The 25799-nt window shown below is 43.3% G+C and overlaps 1 protein-coding gene and 1 long non-coding RNA gene across 2 annotated transcripts in view; both read left to right on the top strand.

Annotated features, from left to right (window-relative positions):
• LOC141252840 (uncharacterized) overlaps window positions 1-25336 on the top strand; it is an 83716-nt gene extending 58380 nt beyond the window's left edge. The window contains exon 3 of the long non-coding RNA XR_012314127.1: window positions 25217-25336. This is a non-coding gene — a long non-coding RNA (uncharacterized lncRNA). The remainder of the gene's footprint in view (window positions 1-25216) is intronic.
• LOC141252839 (uncharacterized) lies at window positions 16320-17847 on the top strand. Its single transcript, XM_073670597.1, has 2 exons — window positions 16320-16947; window positions 17117-17847. Exons 1-2 carry the CDS (start codon window positions 16498-16500, stop codon window positions 17624-17626), a joined length of 960 nt encoding a protein of 319 aa, XP_073526698.1. The 5' UTR covers window positions 16320-16497; the 3' UTR covers window positions 17627-17847.
• Window positions 25337-25799: the final 463 nt, after the last annotated feature.

The raw sequence follows: 25799 nt of genomic DNA, 5'->3' as shown, positions 1-25799 counted from the left end.
GTCACAGGGAGCGCTGAGCGGGAAGACGCCGACAACGCTGGAGTTCGGACCCGAGCAGCGGGCAGTGGGCAGCAGGCAGCAGGTAGCAGGTGAGGAGAAGGGAGGTGAGTATTTGATTTTTTTTTTTAATGTATGGAGGCATGGGGCAGTATAAAGAGAAGGGGGGGGCATCTTGCATGGGGCATTATAAAGAGAGGGGGGGACATCCTGCATGGGGCATTATAAAGAGAGGGGGGAACATCCTGCACGTGGCATTATAAACAGGGGGGGGACATCCTGCATGGGGCATTATAAAGAGAGGGGGGGACATCCTGCATGGGGCATTATAAGGTGGGGAACAGCCTTCATGGGGCATTATAAAGGGGGGGGCAGCCTGCATAGTGCATTATGTGGGGGGGAACAGCCTGCATGGAGCATTATAAGGGGGGGGCCTGTATGGGGCATTATGTGGGGGGTAACAACCTGCATGGAGCATTATAAGGGGGGGACAGCCTGTATGGGGCATTATGTGGGGGGTAACAGCCTGTATGGAGCATTAAAAGGGGGGGCCTGTATGGGGCATTATGTGGGGAGTAACAGCCTGCATGGAGCATTATAAGGGGGGGACAGCCTGTATGGGGCATTATGTGGGGGGTAACAGCCTGCATGCAGCATTATATGGGGGCCAGTATCCTGTATTGAGCGTTATAAGGGGACTGGTATCCTGTATGGAGCGTTACAAGGGGACCCGTATCCTGTATGGAGCGTTATATGGGGGCCAGTATCCTGTATGGAGTTTTATAAGGGGACCAGTATCCTGTATGGAGCATTATATGGGGGCCAGTATCCTGTATGGAGCTTTATAAGGGGACCAGTATCCTGTATGGAGCGTTATATGGGAGCCAGTATTCTGTATGGAGCCTTATATGGGGGCCAGTATTCCGTATGGAGCCTTATATGGAGGCCAGTATTCCGTATGGAGCCTTATATGGGGGTCAGTATTCCGCATGGAGCCTTATATGGGGGCCAGTATTCCGTATGGGGCCTTATATGGGGGCCAGTATTCCTTATGGGGCCTTATATGGGGGCCAGTATTCCGTATGGGGCCTTATATGGGGGCCAGTATTCCGTATGAAGCGTTATATGGGGGCCAGTATTCCGTATGGAGCCTTATATGGGGGCCAGTATTCTGTGTGGAGCGATTCACCGGTTTCTGAGCTATTGTGGAATTTACAATAGATATCACTCATGTAATGTAAGAAGTGAAATCTTTGCATTGTACTATATATATATATATATATATATATATATATATATATATCCACTGTATCTCTGCATCATGAATCGTGCTATGTGTTAAAGGGGCCCACTGAGACTCTTTCGCCCGGGGCCCAGAAAAACCTGGAGCCGGCCCTGGCGCACTGTCATGTCCATCCAGCAATGTAATGTTAGAGAAGGTGTCCATTGCAGCCGATGTCTTTCTCACATTCAAAGAGTGCAGGTCATCAGCCACAAGCATGGAAAACCTAACATTTCTGAAAATAAATCAGACATAGTTCAATGCTGACTTTCATTCACCTATGACTGATGCCAATGATTAAATCAGCCACACCACCTGGCTGCTGACTGTCCATTGTCTGTCTTCTACACTAATCTGCTGCCGTCAGTGAAAAAGGGCCATGCTTAGCTGGGCTCCTGTCCATCATGACATCTATACTATACAACTGCTGCTGATCTGGCCCTAAACTGCCGCACATCTCCTTGCCTGCTCCATCCTAACTCTCTACCATGCTGCTTCTGCCCAGCTCCTGCCTCTGCTCAGTCACAACAACTACACATTTCAAGGCTGCCTTTGGTGTTCTTAGTGCTAGACCAGTAGTACTAATGATGGGAAATATAATCTTTTGAGGGTACACAAACATGAAACAGCTCCCAAAACATGGTTAATTTTTAAAATGCCTTGGTGATAACAAGCAATTAGCTTGTTTTGTCTCCATAACAAAAGAAATAATTTTTGGATGGCTTGAAAAGCCTTTATAATTGCCTAATTATTTTATATTTAGCAAACCAGTTGCAGACAACAAAAGGAGTATATTTTTTCGATTGTCATTGACAAACAATAATTTCATCTTCATAATAATAATCACTTTAATAATCTAATAATAAATACTATAATAATAATAACTTATTCATTTTTCAAAATAGTACACCTTGTCTCACTAATTAAAGGGATAACTTGCTGAGTTGTACCTCCTGTGTATAAACAACAGCAAGGCATGAAACTGCTCCCAAAAAATGGATAATTTTTGGACAATTTATACAATATATATAGCCTGCGAAGTCTAAAACTGCTGTATGTGGTTAAATAGGCTGGCGGAGATCAATAGTTTCCTTCCATTTTTCCCTAGAGAGATAGTAGATTGGTTAAAGATTGGTAGAGAATTAGAGATAGGTTGAAGTCACATGGACATTAGGAAGGCTGTGTTTGCATTACAGAGCTCAAAAGAAGTTCAGTATGCTCCAAGAGGAAGTCAGTGTTTTACACATATATACCAGGCAACTAGAGAGTGTTTAAGTATGCAGTTCATGGCAAATTTATTCATTGCAAATCATACTTTTTGGGAAAACTTGTCAAAGCAGGAGTGTTCGAATATCAAAAGATCCACTCAACTTTTCTTGCAGTAATTTAGAAATGTATCAAAAGCAATATGTTAATATTAACTTATGTTGTTATAAAGCCATTATAAAAACTGTATGAAACACAAGTAAAAGCGTATTTATTTTTTTACTGGATTGACATACATATTGGGCCCAGTTCATCAAAGCTTTCACATCAGAATTCTATTGTGAAAGCATTGAAAAGATGCAAAATTTTGGCGCAACTCAGGATGAATAGATAGCCTTTTTAAGGGTATAGCACTTTGCTTATAAACTGCATGCGACGCGCCCCCTGGGGCCGTGGGGTACTCGGTAGCCAGGCTGGTTGGTGCTGGGGACATCACGGTGGCAGTGACCCGGTCCCTGACCCAGGGCGGTTAATTAAAGGGAAAGTAAAAGGGAAATAAAGTTTTTAGAGATGTCCGTGATGCCACCTGTGGTATGTGGCTATATAGGGCCACCGCTGCGGTGCGGATCCACTGGAGCTGATGGTGACGCAGCAGAGTTGCTTCAGCTCTCCACAGGCAGAGCTAAGCTCCAGGGCAGTTTATGAAGAATTGTGGAGGTAGATGTTGTTGGTGCAGTGTAACGCAGGTCTGAGGGCGCAGTTAATGACCAGACAACAAATTAATGGCAGCTTCCTCTTTCTTTACTTACGGTTTGTCAGACAGACCGGGGCACGGGTACTAACTGGTAGTGCAGGTCCGGGCGTCCTGGAAGCAAGTTGGGGATCCACCTCGCCAGGTAGAGTTGTAGGCCTTCCCTCTGCACTATTCTCTTTGGCCCTGCTGCTTATAGCTATGCTGCCGCACTCGTCCCTGAGTAAAACGTCTCTTCCTCACCCGTATGGCAGGCAGCTCGAGCCTTGCTCAAGTGTCGCTCCCACGTGGCGGTGCTGGGCCCTATGATGCTGCAGTCTCCTGCCCTCCGGATTTAGCTGCTGGGCCTTCAGTGCCCCACAACCATGGACTCCGGTGTCCAGTTCCTTTGTGCTTCTCTCTGGGGTGAGCTTGTCCTCAGCTGCCTTCCCCAGGTCCTTCCTCGTCGCTCTCCTGTCTCCAACTCCTCTCCTTCAACTCACTCTTACTAACTCCGCCTCCAGATTCTAGTTTGAAGGGGAGGAGCTCCCCTTTCTGGTCTGGAGCCAGGAAAGTGTTATATGCTGGTAAACGTGATTAGGGGACCCCTCCTTGCTTCCAGGCATGGCGTCACCCCTTGTGAGAGAGGCAATGCCACTGTGGCAACCGGACCCCTGGGGTGCCACACATGCAAGTTGCTATTGAACCTTTTATATACAAATCCTTTAACCTCTTCCAGCCATTTTTTTCCATTTTATTTTTTTCCTCCCTTTCTTCTAAGAGTCATAACATTTTTATTTTTCCTTCAATAGAGCCATATAAGAGCTTGCTTTTTAGGGAACAAGTAGTAGTTTTCAAAGAGACATTTCATGTACTGAAAAAATGGTAAAACAATTTAAATCATGTGAAATTGCAAAAAAAAAACTGCAATCTGCAATTCTGAATTTTGTATAAAAAAAGAAAAAAATTTTGGTGTCGTCATTTTCTGAGACCCGTAACTTTTAATTTTTCTGCTGGCTCTGAAGGCTCGTCTCTTGCATGGCGAGCCGTAATTTTAAGTAATACCATTTTGGGGATTATATGACATGTTGATCACTTTTTTTGCATTTTTGGGAGATACTGCAGTGACTGAAAAAGCACAAATTTGTCGTTTTGATTTTTTTTATGCTTTAAATCCTTTTATATTTTGATAGACAGGACTTTTACAAATGCTGCAATACCAATTATGTTTATTTTTTTGGGTTTCTTTGTTTTAAAACTAGGAAAAGAGGTTGATTTAAAAATTCATTTTTTTATTCTTTTAAAAAAAATGTATTCTTATTTTAATTTTTAGATACCTTTGTGAACTTTAACCTGCAACACTTTGATCTCTTATACTATATACCACAGTATAGTAGTAAAAGTAAAAATTGCAGTATCCCTTGAAGCCTCGCCTACAGCTGAGCTTTAGAGGAGTTCCAAGACTTGAGTGATGGTGACCTTCAGCAGGCCCCCAGCTGCCATGATAACGCATTTTTACTCATGCGATTGCATCACGGCGGGCTGGTGGGGACCGGTGAGTGCACGCATCGGCAATCGTGTATTTTAAAGACCACTATTAGGGATTGATATAAATACTTAAATAACCATAATCGCTGCTGTTACACACAGATACCAGCTATGTATTACAGCCGGCATCTGCCCTGCAAGAAATGGGCACAGCTCTTGAGCCACCCCATACATACGCACCCTGGCCATTACATATTTATAGCAGGGTGCACAAAGAGGTTAAATTCTTTAATTCACATTTTTACATAGATAATGTAGCTGGCTTTAGTTGTTATAAAACTTATAGAAACGAATTCTTACAAGGCTACATTTTATCTGTGTTAAGAATTTATTTTTTAATGCTCAATCGCTTAGGGATCCCCTATAAGTAAGAAAGACAAAATAAAATGTTGTTAAATAGTCTTACAATTGCTTCTGTATTGACTGTAGCCTTCTGTTATGCCTGAAATTTGCTGCAGGCACAGTGGTAATATCTTCCTACAATATCCTTCAGCAGTATTTCTGTTTTTATTTTGCCGACATGTATTTAGCAACAAATAGGTTCTATCCAGGCATATTATGATGGCAAATCGAAACAGAAATCCTGCAAAAAAAATTATTGAGCAGTATCATGTGTGGGATGATAGAAGCATCACGTAAGTATTATTTGAGCTTTAGCTTTAAACTTTAGACAGCCCATTTATTTTTTGGATTAGGTGAATTGTTGCATGTATCCCTCGATTTTAACTGTTATTAATGTATTGCCTATTGCTTTTCTTACAACTGTGTGTTGGAAAAAGACCATAAAATGTTTACTGCTTATATGTAGTATTAGTAAACCTTCCTCTTTTCTTTGACGTTTTTGATAGAGGTTAGTCCTATAATACCACTGAGGGTACATGACGACTACTTTATCTAGTAAGAATACAGTGAACTAACTGCATGCTTATAAAACTTTCATAAGTATATATAGAGACCTTATAAAGAATATGTGAAATGGCACAACATTAATGGCTGCGTCATCCCCATTTATATTTTTGTATACCATTGTAGTTACACACCAAAGGTCAGTTTGGTAGCCTAACCCATATGGCCATTTTACCACAGCGCTTTCTCTCAATGCATGGTGCTTGAATAACAAACAATTGAAACATTTCCAAGGAGCCATACCAGAATACTGTGTGCATTCCCATAATGACAGCAAGACTAATTTCTTCAGGGATAAATAAACTGTTCCGATAATGGTGCCTGAGTGCGACATGACCTTGACAGTTGGAGTGCACCAGGAGCAGGCAATGGTGTCTATATGATTAGTGGTTGCCAAAATAGGTCATCTTCAGAGCCAGGGAGCTCAATTATTATAAAATAATTAAGCCAGTAAAATAAAAACTCACCTTTTCCGTATTCATTATAGATTTTCAATTTGTCATCACTAGTGACCAGACAGAGACCAAATTTATGTGACACAGTTGCTGATGTAACACAACACACTCAGATGTCGCTCATACTTATGCCATTTACTAATATTACACTTATGTCGCATAGCGTGAGATTAGCTCACCTATGTTTTGATCAATAACATTTCACAGACTGTTTGCCCTGTGTTATCCTTTTGTCTACTGCTCCTTGACTGAGGATTTAAGGACAATTGCTTCTACAATTTTGAGAGGAGGGAATCACTAACTTACTTTATTAGGTTTTTCTCTGTCTTGATTTTATCATCACTTAAATCTTTTATGTATGAGTATGGTATTAAAAAGAATATTCTCCCTTTTGTTTTCATAGGGTTTTCTAATATTAATAATAATTGGTTGAGAAAGTAAAGTAGTAATAAATAATTATGAGTAAATGTTTATACTCACCAAGTGAGGTAGATCCTCTAAGCCTACAGTCTAAATGGGCACACAGATTCCAAGCATTGATGTAGCAAGCAGGAAGGCACGTAAGGGATCATAGTCTAGGCATGCTCAGGAATCTCCGGAGCAGCAAGCCAAATGAAGTGGAACCCAGTAGAGAAAAAAGCAAGTAAAAACATGAACACAAACACAAAAAGCACAGTGGAGCTTACCATCATAGGACTTAAGTGTTAATCCTGAGATTAGGTCTAGGGAGATGATGTAATTGATCCACTCCAGGCAACCTGCAACTCTTGACATGAAGCACAGCAGAGAGCAGTGGACCCATGGGATGGAAAAGGAGCCCGAGATACAATGGACGGGTGTGTAACAGCACACCCTCTCTTATGGTCCTTTATGGTTCCTCCCACATGAGCTATTGACAGCAGAAAGAGGACGCTTAGCATGAAATCTATTGAGCAGGATTGGAGCATCTATGTCCTTTTTAGTCACCCAGCATCTCTCCTCAGGACCATAAGTCATTTCACAGTCCAGAACTTGGTTGATTTCATACTCCATTATTGCATCAGAAGCAAAAGCGGGAACTGTTTTGACTGTAGAAGAGGACCTGTTGAGGGCCAGTGGATGACTTACAGATGGAGAGTGTAAAATTAAGAGATAGAAGCAAGAATACATTCACGTTTCCGCTTGATGGTGGAAACAGACCTAACTCCCGAGGACAACTTGAGGTTTGCTCTTGTTGCTTTTTCCAAATCAGAAGGTGATGTCACTTCATGTGCTAATGGAGAGTGGTAGTTCCTAATTTATGCGGCAGGGATTTCCATAGCTTATTTTCCTCTTCATAACCTGCAGACTGCCAAATAATTGACTGGCTGCAACACGCAAAAGAACTCCCACAGATGAAATGCCATTAGTTATGACTTTTCAAAAACATGACCAGACCTTTCAGTCACTATTGAGCCTTTTTTATTCCATCAGTAGCATGTGTGGCATCATCTGCTACACAACTGACCACAGAATGAGCAGATTTTGCTCCAGAGAATCTTTTAGCTGCACATCACCTGGGCTGTAATTCTCAAAGTCTCCTCTGAAGACATCACCTTCTTGGCACCACTGTCTGGTGTCTGATTAATGCAGATTAAGTGTGCATATTTTTTTCAAATGCCTGTTATTTTTTTAAACACTATTATCCCCCTGACCAAAACACCTAACCCAAAAGGCTACATTATTTGTTAAATGTATGCACTGTAAGTAATCTGTGCCAACAGGCAGCAATATTGTTGAAGCATGTATGGTTGTTCAGTGCAACTATTAACACTGTTTTAAATCCTTAATCCTTTTTTTCTTTTATATCCTCCTGAACAAAAATGCAACATAACTGAAAATGCTGCATTACAAAGTAACTATTTGTACGCTTACACCTGGAAACAATAGTATGGTGGTGAGGTATTCAAAAAGTTAAATTGTGTCTGTTATATAAAAGAATTTTAAAAAATTGCACACCTGATACTTTCCAAAAAACAATGGTATAAGAAAAGCGTATTATTTTCCATACCCTAAATGTGCAACTAGAATAGGCCTCTGTATTCAGATGGTCTGTGCGGGTCCGATTTTAGACTACTTTAACGATGAAGTGTGGAAAAATAAAAATAATAATCAACACACAGTTCATTTAAAATTTCTGGATTTTAAATATTTGTTATTTCTATTTACAAAATAAAATATTACGGCTTCCCTGTCTATAACACACAAGCATAAGTTTCAGGATTCTTTTTTATTAGAAAATTTATGATACTGGGTATTAAACTGTCATCTTGGTTTGCATTTGCAGTGTGTGAAAATTAAAAAAAAGTTGTTACTAAGGTGCTCTTACTGCAATGTATCACAGATCAATGGATTCACAGTCGCATAACTTGCAGGTATTGTACCTCCTTATCTCATTTGAATCTTTAAATTATTATTCATAAAGTTATAACCACTCCCATTTTCAACACTAGTGCAGAAGTATAAAATGGTGCTGCTTGGCCAGCCCTCATCTTTTATGGTGACTGTAATAGTCCCACCTGATTGGTTGTGCTGGAAAATGTGATATGATAGATGCAGCGTGTTATAGGAAATCCCTCCTGGCTGTGCTTGACATTATTAGTTCGCTTTCTGATTCTTCAGCAATTTAAGGAAGGGGGGGCAATCTGCGCAAATTGCAAACTATTCTAATTAGCAAAGATGTGCGAATTTCTGGAGATTCAAAAATGTAACGCAAAGTCGAATCTCTGTCAATCAATTTAACCCCTTTACCCCCGCAGGCTGTTTGTATGTTAATGACCAGGCCAATTTTTACAATTCTGACCACTGTCACTTTATGAGGTAATAACTCTGGAACCCTGCAATGGATCCCCCTGATTCTGAGATTGTTTTTATTATAACATATTGCACTTCATGATAGTGGTAAAATTTGTTTGATATAACTGGCGTCTATTTGTGAAAAAATCAGAAATTTGGCAAAAATTTAGAAAATTTCGCACTTTTCAAAGTTTTAATTTTTATGCCCTTAAATCAGAGAGCTATCTCACACAAAATAGTTAATAAATAACATTTCCCACATGTTTACTTTACGCCAGCACAATTTCGGAGCCAATTTTTTTTTTGTTAGGGAGTTATAAGGGTTAAAAGTTGACCAGCGATTTCTTATTTTTATAACAAAATTTACAAAATCATCTTTTTTACCGACTACACCACATTTGAAGTCACTTTTAAGGGTCTATATGACAGAAAATGCCAAAAAGTGACACCATTCTAAAAACTGCACCTCTCAAGGTGCTCAAAACCACATTCAAGAAGTTTATTAACCCTTCATGTGCTTCACAGCAATTAATTGAACGTGAAAGGAAAAAATTAACATTTATCTTTTTTTCACTAAAATTTTATTTAGACCCCAATTTCTTTATTTTCACAAAGGTAACAGGAGAAATTGGACCCCAAAAGTTGTTGTGCAATTTCTCCTGTGTACGCTGATGCCCCATATGTGGGGGAAAGCCATTGTTTGGGTGCATGGCAGGACTCGGAAGGGAAGGAGCACCCTTTGACGTTTTCAACGCAAAACTCATTGGAATTGACAGCGGATGCCATGTCGCGTTTGGAAAGCCCCTGATGTGCCTAAAGAGTGGAAACCTCCCATAAGTGACCCCATTTTTGAAACTAGACCCCCTTAAGGAACTTTTTTTGCACACTCTTTGCATTCTCTTGATGAGCTTCAAGAGGTAGTCATCGGAAATGGTCTTCCAACAATCTTGAAGGAGTTCCCAGAGATGCTTAACACTTGTTGGCCCTTTTGCCTTCACTCTGCGGTCCAGCTCACCCCAAACCATCCCGATTGGGTTCAGGTCTGGTGACTGTGGAGGCCAGGTCATCTGGCGTAGCACCCCATCACTCTCCTGCTTGGTCAAATAGCCCTTGCACAGCCTGGAGGTGTGTTTGGGGTCATTGTCCTGTTGAAAAATAAATGATGGTCCAACTAAACGCAAACCGGATGGAATAGCATGCTGTATGTGGGGGAAAGCCATTGTTTGGGTGCATGGCAGGGCTCGGAAGGGAAGGAGCACCCTTTGACGTTTTCACCGCAAAGCTCACTGGAATTGACAGTGGAAGCCATGTCGCGTTTGGAAAGCCCCTGATGTGCCTAAAGAGTAGAAACCTCCCAAAAGTGACCCCAATTTTGAAACTAGACCCCCTTAAGGAACTTATTTAGATGTGTGGTGAGCACTTTGATCCACCAAGTGTTTCGCAAAAGTTTATAACGTAGAGCCGTGAAAAAAAAACATTTTTTTTCCACAAAAACGATCATTTAGCTGCAATTTTATTATTTTCAGGGTAACAGTTGAAAGTGGACCTCAAAATCTGTTGTGCAATTTCTCCTGAGTACGCTGAGGGTGCATGTCAGGGCTCAGAAGGGAAGGAGTGACGCTTTGGAATGCAGACTTTGATGGAATGGTCTGTGGGCATCATGTCACGATTTCCGTGCCCCTGATGTGCCTAAACAGTGGAAATGCCCAACAAGTGCCCCCTTTTTGGAACTGATTCCTGATAAGTGAATTGTACAATGTAGTGTCATACATCAGTTGTGTAGGACAACCTGACAAACACTACGTCAGTTGTGTAGTGTTCATCAGGTTGTCATACATCAGAAATTAATTTAGTAGTGCATGGAAGTATGGTACTTTCTGAAGCAATCTTTCATGCACAGGCCACGTTTGTCGGGGCAGATTGATAAATGGTGTTCTTGCGTATTCCCCTTTGGTAACACACTTGGCACTTTTTATGTGACTTACCTTTATTTCCGCTGTGAGGGACCACCCCCGGGAAATGCTGGCCTGGTACGATTCAATGTCCTTCAGTTCTGTAAGTACTTGGGCCCGCTCCATCACCACTGCCAAATTTTAGGGCCTTGATCACTACCTCCTGGAACTGAAGGTACGACGTATAAGTTTGGCCTGCACATTGCTATGGAAGGAAAGCATTGTGCATTGCCATCTGTATGATGTGCACGGCCAGCTTTTTGTACCACACTCTGACATTTCTCAAAGCACTGTACGGCTGGAGGACTTGATCAGAGTTTGGTTTGACGACCTGGGAGGCCTCTCTGATTTTTGCGGACAGTACCGCAGGCTGCTGTACCTCGCAAAGAGAGAGGCATTAAAAAGAGGGAAACTGGTATAAAAGTTATCCATGTAGAGGTGATTACCTTTATCCAGCAGTGGGTGCACCAAATCCCACACAATTTTCACACTCACTCCCAGAACACAGAATACAAAACGTCAACACTCCAGTATTGCCGAACTTCAGGCTACTTCAGGATCTCCATATGAAGGACCAGGCCCCCAAAGTTCATCATTTCTACTGCCTCTACAGGAGACCAGTTTGAAAATGATGAAGTGCGGTATTCTGCCAAAAATTGATGAGCGTACAAATTAGTTTGGCCCACCATGAGTTTTACAAAATCCTCAGAGAAAAAGACTTTCAAAAAGTCTATTTCTGTGACGCCAGTGGTGTCAAACTTGATTCCTGATTCCGCCACGAAATCGGGAATCAGTGGCTCATAATTTTCAGGGGGGGGGAGATATATGGGGTCAGTAGTGGGGGGCGCTAGTTCATTTTCTCTTCTGGGACGACTGTGTGGTGGTTCAGCAGCACCTGAGGAGGAAGAAAGGTGGGATCCTCTCCCTCGCTGTCAGTGTTGGAGGCAAAGAAAGCATATGCCTCCTCCGCTGAATAGCGAGTTTGGGATGAGCGGGACATTTTTTCTCATGTATGTGGTGCATGTGTGTCAGTACTTTATTTATGTAGAGTGTGTGTGTGTGTGTGTGTGTGTGTGTGTCAGTGTGCTTGCTGTAAACTTTTTTTTTTCTGAAAAAAAAAGATAAAAAAAGTAACAACCGTAGGTGGTGCAAACAGCAAGCACAAGTGCGGATCAGTGAAGTACGTCAACGACCAATGCTCGGCAGCTGCTGGATGTGCACACGGATGTGATGCAAAGGAGGGGGGAAAGTGTAAAACAGTGAGCACGAGTGCGGATAAGTGATCTGTGATATCTGATCAGCGATCGGCCACTGCAGGAAACGCGAAAAAAAACTGACAAAAGTCGAGCGATCAAGTACAGATCAAGTACTGATCAGCACTTGGTGGCAGAAAGGAGGATGGGAAGGGGGGGAGGGTGAGAGGGGGATTGGGGTGGATGAGGAGGGATCAAAAAATCCTGCTTACAGTTGTCTTCTGTCAGATATCTTCTGTCGGATGTCTTCTGTAGCAGCAGCAGGAGCGGCGATTGTGGTGTCATGGGCTTCTGTGGCACTGGAAAGCACAGCGCACAATCGGACAGTGTGACCGCCCTCTACAAAAGAAAAAAAGTTAGTGAAAAAAAAGTGTAACCTAGCGAGCGCGAGTTCTTATCGGTGATTTATCTCACCGATCAATGCTCAGCGGCTGCTGGATGCACGCACAGAGGTGGTGCAAAGGGGGGGGAATGGAAAGGGACAAAAAAAAGTCCTGGAAAGCAGCGAGCACGGACGTTGATCAGTGACGTAGTCACTGGTCAGCGCTCAGCCCCTGCAGGATGCACAAAAAAAACCTGCCAAAAAACGAGCCATCGAGTACTGATCAGCGCTCGGTGGCAGAAAGGGGCAGTGGGGAGGGGGTAAAAAGAGGAGGTGGGGAGGCAATAAAAAGAGGGAGGAGGGTAAAAAAGTGGGGGAGAGGGGGATTGGGGTGAATGAGGGGAGATCAGAGATGGACTTACCAAGGTCTTCTCTGTTCTTCTTTCAGCAGTAGGATCAGCAGCAGGAGCAGGCTCAGGAGAAGGATCAGCAGCAGGAGCAGGATCTGGAGCAGCTTACCGCAGGAGCCGAGCAGCAGCAGGAGACCGGAGCAGCAGACCCAGCAGGAGCAGTGATCGGAGCAGGTAAGAGAAGAGGCTTCTGTGGCACCACAAGGCCCAGCACAGAGGAGATCACATGTGTGACCGCCCTGTACAAATACTCACCAACTGTGAGGAGATGCAGGGTGGTCACAGGGGGGTGATAGGGTGGTGACAGCCAGGTCACTGGCCGGTCACCACCCAGTCAGGCACTCATCGATCGCTCCAATCAGAGCTGGCTGGGGCCTGGACAGACGGCACAAGGGGGAACAGGGTGGTGACCAGCAGATCACAGGCCGGTCACCGCCCCGTGACCACCCGGTCACCTATGGTCAGGCACTCTGATTGGTGCGATCGATGTCATCATCAATTGCTCTAATCAGAGCTGGCTGGAGCCTGTGCGGACATCATAGGGGGTCACAGGACAGTGACAGGCAGGTAACATGTCGGTCACCGCCCCGTGAGAGCCCGATCACCTCGCGGTCACGCTCTGATTGGTGCGATTTATGTCATCGGTGATCGCACCAGCTCAGAGCGGGATGGGGCAAGGGCTGGCGTTGCTAGACAATAGCCTAGGATCGGTGCTCTTAGGAGCAGCGATCCTAGGCTGCACATCACTGTTTCAGGCAATGTGATTGCCCGAAACAGTGAGAAATGCTGTGACTGGCTGCTCAGAATTGAACAGCCAATAACAGCAATCGTGGTTGAGGGGGAGCAGCTACACCTCCCAGGATGATGACTCCATCTACCCTGAGGTAAGATGGCGCCAGAAATTTTATGCAATCACTGTGACCAAAGTTGCAGTACCGCATTAAAGCTAGGGTGTACTAATACGTATATGGTCTAATAGGCCCAGGGTGCAGATACGTATTAGTACGTATAATGTCAGAAAGAGGTTAATTATCTTTCAGCTTTTTTTTTTTATGGGAAAAACTGATGAAACTCTGATGGTAAAAACTGAAACACTGATCAAACTCTGATGAAAATCAGATCAAAAACATTAATGAAACTGAGACCATTTTTTCCATATGAGAAAAATCTTTAAATTGTGAATGAGCCCTTACACTGAGTCTTGTTATATAGTGGTGTTTCTTAGCCCTTCTTCTTCTTTGGTTGTTATTGTTCATCAGCAGACCACAGGCATATTTGAATCAGTAATCCATTTGATTCAAAGCTTATTTGGACTATGCAGGAAGACAGAACAGGAGAAAAAAATCACACTGGGAATTGTCCAATAACAATTTTATGAGTTTTATGTTCCAACTTTGTCATATTAAATGCTTTACACATAGTGATGCTGCTAAATAAATCTTCTATAACATTATATACACTGGTTAGATATTCAAAGACACTTCAGTTGCCTTCCTAACTCTTTTACATCTAAAAGACTGACTACTGTCCACAGACTTCAAAATGTTTTCCCCATCTACTGAGAATTTCATGACAGCTTCTTCAAAAAATTATCTACATCTGATCTATCTCCAACCTCCTACCACCATTAGGATTAGCTAAATCACATTAGACACGTTATCCAGAAAAGTTAGACTGAGCCCAGACTGTTATGTAGTTATTTCATATTTTTGCAGAGTATTAAATAAGAAAATCTCAACTATATGCATCAAAATATGGTCATGTCACCAAGCAATGTTACAAGTTAAAGGGGTAGTGCAGGAGCCCCAAGTCATTATTTATTTAACAAAAACTAGGTCAAAATTAAAATAAAAAAATGAAGAACACCCCATGAATCAATAGTTTGTAGAACCACCTTGAGCAACAATAACTTGAAGAAATTGTTTTCTGGAAAACAATATCAGTCTCTGACATTGTTCTGGAGGAATTTTGACCAATTCTTCTTTCCATTATTGAATAAGTTCATTGAGGTACTTGGGTATTCATTTATTCACAGCTCTCTTAAGCCCCCCCCTCCCCCACAGCATTTCACTTGACCCATTGCCGCACCAATATTTTTTTCTTTTCTTGAAAATATGTTAGCTGCTCTGTCATGTGCTTTTTAGAAAATAGAAGCTTTTTTCCTGGAAACTCTTCCAAACAAGCTGTAATTTTTCAGTCTTTTTCTAATTACACTGAACTTGAACATTTAACATGCTAACTGAGGCCTTTAGAGTTGAGTTTTAGCTCTTTGGACATTGCATTTTCTAAAAAGCATTGCACAGTCAGACCTTAAGGTGAGTTTGCTGGAACATCCATTCCTGGGAAAATTGTCAACTGTGTTGAATGTTTTTCACTTGTGAATAATCTTTCTCACTGTAAAATGATAAACTTCAAATTGTTTGGAAATAACTTTCAAGCCGTCCCAGATTGATGAGAAGCAAACATTACTTCACTAAGATTATTGCTGTTATCTTTCCTTATTGGCATTATGCTAAGACCCACCTGATTGCTCCAGACCAGCAAACAGCCAAAACTAAGATGGGCAAATTTATTTGAGTGGAATTGAATTCTACTTGAATTTTACAAAAATATATGTTCTCCAGAATCCTGACAATTTTTAATTCACTCCACGTAAATTCAGCAAAATGCTAGCTAGATATTCGCCATTTTACTGACCTGTAGAGTTTTGGCAAAAGATTTAAAAAAATCTAATACTCACTTCACTCACCTCTCTGACCACCTCTGCTTCCTGTCCCTTTATGGTCCTTGGTTCCTTGTCTTAACACAGACACTGCACGCTGATACCCTGCTCCTCTTCACACTAGACCGGGATATTTAGTTGTGGCCAGGATGAGAACGTCACTGTGCATGCATGTCGTAAGCTTGCAATGTAATGGCGTTATGACATGTGCCACAACCTTACAACACTAAAGGCCCTGTCACACATAACGAGATCGCTAGCGAGATCGTTACTACGTCACAGTTTTGAGATCGCTGGAGAGATCGTTCGGGAGCCGTCAAACATGTATAACTTGCCAACGATTTCGGCCGCCCCAGCGATCTAACTAACGATCTCGTTGGTCGCTGGGACGCTGTCACACAGCAGCTATTTCAACGATCCACACTCAACGATACACACTTTGAGGGACTGTACTGTGACAGAAAGGCGTACATAAAATTACCTTTCCGCGCCCACTCATCTTCGATTGGTGGACGCTACTGCGTTCTGATTGGCCGGGGGTTTTTAAAAAGGCGACGTTGGGGCAATTCCGCTCCCTTGTTCCTATCTGCGCTTTGCTTTCGGATCGTAGCAGTGTTCTCCGGGCAAGTTTCGTCCATCTGGGATTTGTTGAAGCCTTGTCAGCGTCCTGATTTTTGGATCCTAGTTGCGTTCTACTGCTGTGATTCCATTCATTTGTGGATTTTCTTCAGCTGTGACTGAACATTGACTTTTGGGTTTTTCAGGCACTGTATTGCTTTGTTTCCACGGTAAGTTATTTTAGTGGATTTTTATCACACTCAATAAGTATATATTTGCTTATATATTGGAGGCCATTTTTAGTCAGCAAATGGTGTGTAGTACTTTTTACTTTGTTTGAAAATGTTTCATGTATGCTCACTGTATTGCTATCCTTTTCAGATGGCTTTCAAAAGTGAAGAGTTTGTGAGGGAAATGATTGACCTCTACCGCTCCCTGCCGTGCCTTTGGCAAATAAAATCAACAGACTACTGCAATAGAGAGAAAAAGAGGGAGGCCTACCAGCAATTGATTTCCCTCTTTAAAAGGCATGGCCCCAACGAGAAGGTGGATGAAGAGCTGGTGAAGAGAAAGATCCAGGGTCTACGTACCGTATATAAGAAAGAACTCAACCGGGTGGAGAAATCAAAGAAGTCAGGTACCGGCACAGATGAGGTTTATGTGCCGACATTATGGTATTATGATTTGCTTGCCTTCACCCGTGACCAGGAGCTACCTCGGCGAATGGTGTGTACGATACGGCAGACCCCGGAAGAAGACCCCGACATACGGACTGACTCCCCTGTTGAAGATGTAAGTACCTTCTTTGCTTCCCTGTAAATAGCATTTATACTTTCAATGTACATGCCATAGTTTAGCCGCCCCTCATATTTGTTTTTTAGTGCACGTGTACCCATGCTGGTCATAACATACCTGCTGGATGTTGTAACCAAATCTTAACTTTATTTTTGTGTTCCCACAGCACCATTGGCAAGATGACGACATCTCGGCTACGGAACGTGGTATGGAGGAGGCGAGTGTTATGTCAAGGAATGAGGAACCTATGGCATCGGTGAATGAAGACCCTATGGCCTCTACAAGTGAAGACCTTGTGCCTCGGCGACAGAGAAAATCAAGGAAAAGAAAGGCCAGCTTGCCGCCATCGCCAGATCTAGTATCTCTGGCGAACAAGATTCTACTTCTGCAGACCCAGGCCAAGCGGGACAGCTTTGCAACATATGCTGGCGAGAGACTACAGAGGCTGGATGACCGACAGAGGGCGCATGCAGAAAGGGTCATGTTTGAGACTTTAAATAAAGCGGCAGCCGGTGAACTTAATGAAACGTCTACTGTACATACTCTGATTGACCCTGGCCATTTTCAACAACATTCTTGGACCCATAGGCCGGACCCACTTCACAGCACACCAGTGCAGAGGATCCGGCGTCCACAAAGCCTTGCCCCCCCCCCCACAGTATCCCATGTGTTCTGATTCTTTTGTTTCCCCCAGGCACGGATACACAAATACAGGTAATCGATATGAAGAACTGTAGTGATGTTTCATTTCAATTTTTTTTTATCATTTTGTAAATATTGTTAATTTAATACTTATTTAAATTGTTAAAATTGTTTATATTTTTGTTTGTTTATAAAAACAAGGTTTATTGTCCTCTTTTTTAACTTTACCCCTGCCCTCTGATCTCACCCTGATTGAAATAAAAATGTTTTTTGGTTGCCTTATTTTCTGCTTTACCTCTTCCCGAGGGTGGGACCCCTCACCCCTGCCCTCCGATCCCTTCCCAATCTCCGTTCCCTCCCCTCCATTCTCTACCGTCTATTCCCATCCCTGCTCTCCGCTGGTGATCACCTCCTCCCCTTCTCCTCCTCCGGCTCCAGGCTTTATCACCTGTCTTCTGTCTTTTCCCTGTGTCCTCTGGTCTTCTTCACAGCTGGTTTTCTTCCCCTCCTCTTCCTACTTCCCTTCTTTTAGTCTTTGGGGTCATAGTCATGGTGCACGGTATGGCAATGATCTGCCATACCATGCACTATGAGTCTGACTCAGATTATAGGTTGTATATACTAGATTCTTGATAGGGCGTTGATCCAGGGAACTAGTCTGATTGCCGTATGTGGAGTCAGGAAGGAATTTTTTTTCCCAAAACGGAGCATGGGTTTTTTTTGCCTTCCTCTGGATCAACATGTTAGGTCTTCCTTATAGTTTTCATACTATGTTCCTATTCTTTCCTCTTCTCTCTTCTTCTTGAATTAGCTGGCATCTGTGAAAGCCGACTTCAGACGGCTTTCCTGCCCCCACACAACTTCAGCTAATAATATCAATAAGTAGGCGGCAATGAAAGCCGACTTCAGACGGCTTTCCTGCCCCTACACTACTTCAGCTGATAACATCAATTAGTAGACAGCTATTAAAGCCGACTTCAGACGGCTTTCCTGCCCCCACACAACTTCAGCTGATAATATCAATAAGTAGGCGGCAATGAAAGCCGACTTCAGACGGCTTTCCTGCCCCTACACTACTTCAGCTGATAACATCAATTAGTAGACAGCTATTAAAGCCGACTTCAGACGGCTTTCATGCCCCCACACAACTTCAGCTGATAACATCAATTTGCAGGCGGCTATTAAAGCCGACTTCAGACGGCTTTCCTGCCCCTACACAACTTCAGCTGATAACATCAATAAGCAGGAGGGTGTGAAAGCCGACTTTGGAGTGGGCTTTACTGCCCCTGCACTGCTTGTTTTAGGCAGTATCACACAGGATAGGATTAGATACACAACCCGTCAGGCAGTATCACACAGGATAGGATTAGATACACAACCCTTTAGGCAGTATCACACAGGATAGGATTAGATACACAACCCGTCAGGCAGTATCACACAGGATAGGATTAGATACACAACTCTTTAGGCAGTATCACACAGGATAGGATTAGATACACAACCCGTCAGGCAGTATCACACAGGATAGGATTAGATACACAACTCTTTAGGCAGTATCACACAGGAAAGGATTAGATACACAACCCTTTAGGCCGTATCATACAGGATAGGATTAGATACACAACCCGTCAGGCAGTATCACACAGGATAGGATTAGATACACAACTCTTTAGGCAGTATCACACAGGATAGGATTAGATACACAACCCTTTAGGCAGTATCATACAGGATAGGATTAGATACACAACCCGTCAGGCAGTATCACACAGGATAGGATTAGATACACAACCCTTTAGGCAGTATCACACAGGATAGGATTAGATACACAACCCGTCAGGCAGTATCACACAGGATAGGATTAGATACACAACCCGTCAGGCAGTATCACACAGGATAGGATTAGATGTAACAAAGTGTAGACAATAGTGGATATAAACTAATTTTTTTTTATAAAAATATAAAAAATATAACCAACCAAATAATATCAACTACATAACAAAAAATAAGTTATTGGCTGCCGTGACGGTCATGGGCTGCCACAAATCTTGCCAGCATCACTCCGTGCTGGTGGATCTCTTCACTCAGTCTCCGTTGTGACGCCAGGAGATCTTGTAGTGTTGGGATTTCTACGGAGGTAATAGTTAAACTTAAAAGTCCAATAATTCTGTACATTCATCAAATTAAGGCTATGTGCCCACGATGCACCACTCCCGGGTACCATCCGCACATTAGAACGTGCTAATTACGCAAGTACAGATGCAGTATTGCGGAATTGGCGCATTATAATGCAAGTCAATGGCGGCGCAAAAAAACCACCTTATGCAAAATAATTGGTAGTGCTGCGTTTTTTTCCGCAATGATAATGTGCAGCGGAAATTTCCGGAGCATGTGCACAGCACATGCGGATTATCATTGGGGAACATGGCAGACCTTCTACCATGCGCTTTTAATGCGTTTCCACAGCAGCAAAAACGCTGCAGAAACACCTTAAAAAACGCATCGTGGGCACACAGCCTATCAGGTACATGTTTGGTATTTAACACTTACGGTTTTCAGGTTGCTCGGATGATGACGAGCTTAAGGACCACCCGGATCCCCTGGCACCACCGGCTAGAGAAAGACACAACACTTAATAGTACATGACAGCCCTATACTTTCCAAGTTGTATGGACCGTATTTTATGTCAAAGCATTACCGAAAGATGAAGCTGCACCTATATCACGGAGTGATGCTGGCGAGCTGGCAGAGGAATGCTGCTGGGGCTCCAGGGCTGGAGGTGACTCCCTTGGGGGCTCTGGGGCTGCAGGCGCTGGAAAACAAATAACATTAGATACCTAAGGTGATTGCAGTTGTAACTAATGTGCTGCCATATATTGTGTTAACATATTTTAAAACCACTCACCACGGCGGGGCAGGGTCCATGACCGGATGCTGACGATTCGGTCGGCAGACCTATATTTCAGGTCCGCCAGCTTTTTTCTGATTTGTGTAGCAGAGCGCTGCACCCCAAATCTCCGGACCAGGCCCCGACCGATCCTCTGCAGCACCGCCTGTTTATGGAGCACTGGATGCTCAGAGTGCACATGGCACTCATAATCAAGTGCATCCAGGTGCTCCACAAGGTAGCACACCTCAGCATCACCCCAAGGAGATGCCCTGACCCTGGATGCCATAATGCTCTTAATAAGCTAGGCCGCAACTACGTCGTTAGACCCGCCCACGACGCATGAACGTCGGTAACCACGCCCACGACGCATGAACGTCGCCAATAAACCCGCGGTTTATTAGAGAACCCTATTGTGACTTGAATTATTAGCGTGTCGGACTAGAGACGCTGTATTGATAATGTGACGTCTGTAGAACGCAGCAGTGTCTCTATTGTGACGGTCACACAGGAATACTGGTGTTTAGGTGGTTTTATGTAGAAATATGTATCTATATTTTTATCTAGGTATGCATACTTCTGTGTCTGTGAGTATGTGTGTGTATATCTGGTTATCTGTATATAAGTGTGGATATGGGTGTAGATTTTTATGTATCTGAATATGTATGTGTATATGGATGTGTATATGGATGTATACATGCGAGTACAACAGTGGCGTACCACCATTGGTGGCAGGCCACATAACTGCTATGGGGCCCGTGGCCGTAGGGGGCCCGTGAGCCAGCGGACCCCATAGCAGTCTCCCCCATTCTGGAGTAGTAAGTATGTATTTATATATTTTTGTAAATCAGTCAGTACTGATAATACTGGAGGACTGGGGCTGCCTTTTACCCTATGGGGGGCTGCATTATACTGTGTGCTCTCCCATCCTGGTATACAGGGCTGCGGAGTCGATAAGCCAAACCGACTCCTCAATTTCCATTACTCCGACTCCACCTCCCTCATACATGGCTCATGTGATACATTAGGGTCATTACACTGTGCATGTGGAGGCTAAAAAGGAGGAAGTCACCATCGGGGTATCATACTGTGTTAAGGGGGACACTTTTGTTGGCATCACATTTTTATGGGGCTATGAAAGAGTAATTTAGGAGTTCAGAAAGGAAGAAAGGCTGGAAGGTTGTGGGATCTGCTCTTCTGTGTCCCCAACAATTATTTTCTTTTTTTTTTTTTTTTTTTTGTGGGGGGGGGGGTCCCAATTATAACTTCTGCTATGAGCTCCCATGATTCCTATGTCCGCCCCTGGAGTACACGTATGTGTATACGGGCCCTTACTATTGAAACAATGATAAACAAATCTTTTGCAAAGTTAAACACAGTTTATTACACAAATCAATACAAAACTGAAAGTAGTGTATAATTGTCAGTAGTTGCCCACTATAAGTTCTGATGTTGCCAAGTAACAGCACCAGGACCGTTAAAATACTGGCAGTAGTTGTCGCGGCTGGTTTTCGCATCCTGGGTGTTTCTGCCATATCCCACTGGTTGAAGGCCTGCAATTGCAGGATCGTTTGAACGCCATTCACCGAGCTCCACTTCCCCATTGGCTAGGTCCACAGAGTCCACGAAGCCAGGCGGACAGTACGTAATTGCATCACGTCGACGAAGAAAGTTGTGAAGTGTGCAACAGGCCAAAACAACAGAGTCTATTGATGTAAGCTTCATGTTAATTGGCGTGTGAAAAACTCTGAAGCGGTTGGCCATGATACCGAAGGCATTTTCGACAACACGACGTGCCCTTGACAAACGATAATTGAAAATTCTTCTTTCCTGGGTAAGACTTTTTTGGGGGAACGGTTTAATAAGATTGGGATGAAGTGGGAAGGCTTCATCGCCGACAAAAACAAAATTAAGGTTACCTGTAGTCTCTGAGTTGGGAGGCAAGTGTAGGTCACAGTTGTCCAATCGCTCTCCAAAAAGTGTGTGCTCTAAAACACCACCATCAGAAACCCTGCCGTTCATGCCAACATCTACATTTATAAATTCGTAATTGGCATTAACAAGGGCCATCATGATGATGCTGAAATAGCCCTTATAATTATAAAAATAGGATCCGCTATTTGGTGGCTGAGTGATTCGGACATGTTTCCCGTCCAAAGCCCCACCACAGTTAGGGAACTGCCACAGCTGCTCAAAATCAGAGGCAATCTTTTTCCATTCCTCCTCCGTGTTGGGAAACTGTATGTAACTACGTAGACTGTGGTAAATTGCATTACATGTCTCCGGGATTAGAACACTGAGCATGGGCCTGGAAATGGCTGCAGAAAAATGCAAGTCTTGGAGTGAGCGTCCGGTGGCCAGGAATCTCAGTGTGACTGCCAATCTTTCATCTGCCGGAATGGCAGCACGCATCGCTGTATCCTTCCGTTGAATACGTGGCGTAACTCGTTCCAATAACTCTTTAAAAGATTCCTCTGACATCCTCAGATAGTTGCGGAAATCATGAGGATTCTTCTCCTGAAGCTCTCTTACAAGTTGCATGTGGGACAATTCAGACCTCTTCTGCAGCCACTCTCTGGTCCACATGCGACGCTTTCGTTTGGAACGCCTCTGTAGCTCTCGTGCCTCATCTTGACGCCGAGCTTCCTCAACCAGCAATGCAGCAACCACAATAGCACACTGCCCGTCGTCCATGATGTGCAAACTGCAAACATAACATGAAAAGATGAGAACACTTTCAACAAAACAATTAACACAAGTATTGAAACTGTATATAAAAAATATCATGGAAAACCATATTCCATTCTGTTAGTGAGCATGACAGAAAATGCGCTATGTGGGTGCATGTGCATGAGACCCCTAAAATATCTGCCCATGCAAAAGCATACATATATATATATACAAATAGAAGCCAAGCCCTCCCTCCCTGAAAAGCAAAGATAACAGATAATTAGTAAATGTGATAAAAGAATAAAAATGGAAACGCATCTGAGACCTCAAACAATACCTACCTTACTAAAGATGTCTGATATGTTCAAAGCGGAGTCACAGCTGGAGAACGCTACAATGATCCGCAAAAATCAGCACTAGTCCAATGAACGGATATTAGCAGCCCGGAGAACTCTGGTAGGATCTGCAATAAAGCACGAGGTCAGAAACAAAGGACGGAATCGCTATTCTGTTGCCTTCTTTATGCGCGTCCGGAAATGAGAACGCCGTAGCGACCACCAATCGGGGACGAGGGGCGCGGAATAGTCCAATTTATACACGCCTCAGTTCTGAATCGCTGGACGAGGTCGTTGGCTAGGTGTCAAATACAGCGATGCACACTGCCCAGCGGGAGTGCAACGACCCAGGAATGGTCCAGGGAGCTTTGTAACGATCAACGATCTCGCAGCAGGGGCCTGATCGTTGGTACCGGTCAAACGTAGCGAGATCGCTAGCGATGTCGCTGTTGCGTCACAAAACCCGTGACGTATCAACGATCTCGCTAGCGATCTCGTTATGTGTGACAGGGCCTTTACTCTAAGCTGTGTCTTTTGGCTATGACTAAGTCAGGGATTGTTTATCTGCTGTGTCTAGCATCATGTCCTCCCTCTATCTCAAATTGAATCTCTCCAAAACTGAACTTCTTGTGTTTCCCCCCTCTAGTAACCTAACTCTACCTAATATCGAAATTACCTTGGAGGGGTCAACCATAACTCCCAAGCAGCACGCCCGCTGCCTTGGGGTCATATTCGACACTAACCTTTCCTTTACTCCCTATATCCGATCACTCACTCGCTCTTGTCACCTGCATCTTAAAAACATCTCCAGAATCCGACCTTTTCTCACTTTGGAAACTGCTAAAACTCTTACTGTCGCTCTTATTCACTCTCGTCTGGACTACTGCAACTCTCTTCTGATCGGTCTCCCTCTTACCAAAATTTCCCCTCTCCAATCTGTCCTGAATGCGGCAGCCAGGGTCGTATTTATGTCCAGCCGCTTCACCGATGCCTCCACCTTGTGCCAGTCATTACACTGGTTACCCATTCACTACAGGGTCCAATATAAACTGATTGCTCTCACCCACAAAGCTCTCTACAGTTCTGCACCACCTTATATCTCCTCTCTCATCTCAGTCTATCGTCCTACACGTGCCCTCCGTTCCACAAATGACCTAAGGCTAACATCCCCCATAATCCGAACCTCACACCTCCGTCTCCAAGACTTCTCTCGTGCTGCACCAGTTCTCTGGAATGCTCTACCCCAGACGATCCGATTGATGCCTAGCCCCGATGTCTTCAATCGCGCTTTAAAAACCCATCTCTTTAAACAAGCCTACCACCTCAACTACTCAGTAAACTAGCTTTCCCCTGTTCCCTCCTAAATACTATTCAGAATCTGCACCCTACTGTTCATCTGTTTCTACACCCTCCATGCACTCGATAACTGCACTCGGTAATTGAGTATTGCACTTTAACATACAGGCTGATGACCGGATCATACAGCTTTATATGATAATCCCGACTTATTATAATTGCCAGACCTGAAATAACAAGCACTTTCCACCTATTGTGTCCCCCATTTCCATGTAGAATGTAAGCTTGCTAGCAGGGACCTCACTCCTGATGTAACTGTTAAACTGTCTCACCTTGTATTGAATTTATTGTTTGTACATGTCCCCGCTTAATTGTAAAGTGCTGCGGAATATGTTGGCGCTATATAAATAAAAATTATTATTATTATGTGTTCTGTAAGGTTGTGCAGGGACTTCCTGAGTCAAGCATGAAGAGATACAGGGTTTTGGCACATGGCAGTAGTAAGAAGCAGCACCAAAAACCGTAAAGGGGACAACAAGCAGCCATGGTGATGCAAAGGTGAGCAGTAAGTTATTAGTTGTTCTCTCTTTTTTTATAGCATATGTTTATCATGCTTTGGGGTTCCTCCACACCCACAGTCATTTTGCCTAGAATAAATTCACTGCAAATCAAATTTTCATGTAAAATCTGCACAATTTGGCAAATTCGAATCTCATCAGACCCGCTCATCTTTAGTGGTCACACTTGCTGAAGAACAATTAATAAAGGACATTTGATTAGCAGTACCTGGCCTCTTAATTCATATGGAAGCAGGAAGGGTATGCTTAAATTTCACACATTGCTTCTGCATTTTGGCATACTTTTTATTAAATAATGATATGTTGTAATTTATCACGTGTTATGCCCCGATATATAAAACTATAGAATTCAAAGTGGGTGTGCGTAGCATTTCTCATGACTGTATTTATAATTACATAAATATATATTTACATTGATAACTGTCTTGAAGTTTAATATGATTC

This window comes from Phyllobates terribilis, unplaced genomic scaffold (assembly GCF_046119375.1).
Source record: "Phyllobates terribilis strain yellow unplaced genomic scaffold, ASM4611937v1 Scaffold_2__4_contigs__length_985480577, whole genome shotgun sequence".
NCBI classification, from domain to species: Eukaryota; Metazoa; Chordata; class Amphibia; order Anura; family Dendrobatidae; genus Phyllobates; species Phyllobates terribilis.
The sequence above is the reverse complement of the archived record's forward strand: the minus strand, read 5'-3'. Positions and strand labels throughout refer to the sequence as shown.

Coding starts and splice junctions, on each gene's coding strand:
- LOC141252839 (XM_073670597.1), top strand. CDS start 16,498: ATGTTTCATGTATGCTCACTGTATTGCTATCCTTTTCAGATGGCTTTC. Junction 16,948..17,116: donor CTGACTCCCCTGTTGAAGAT/GTAAGTACCTTC, acceptor GTGTTCCCACAG/CACCATTGGCAAGATGACGA.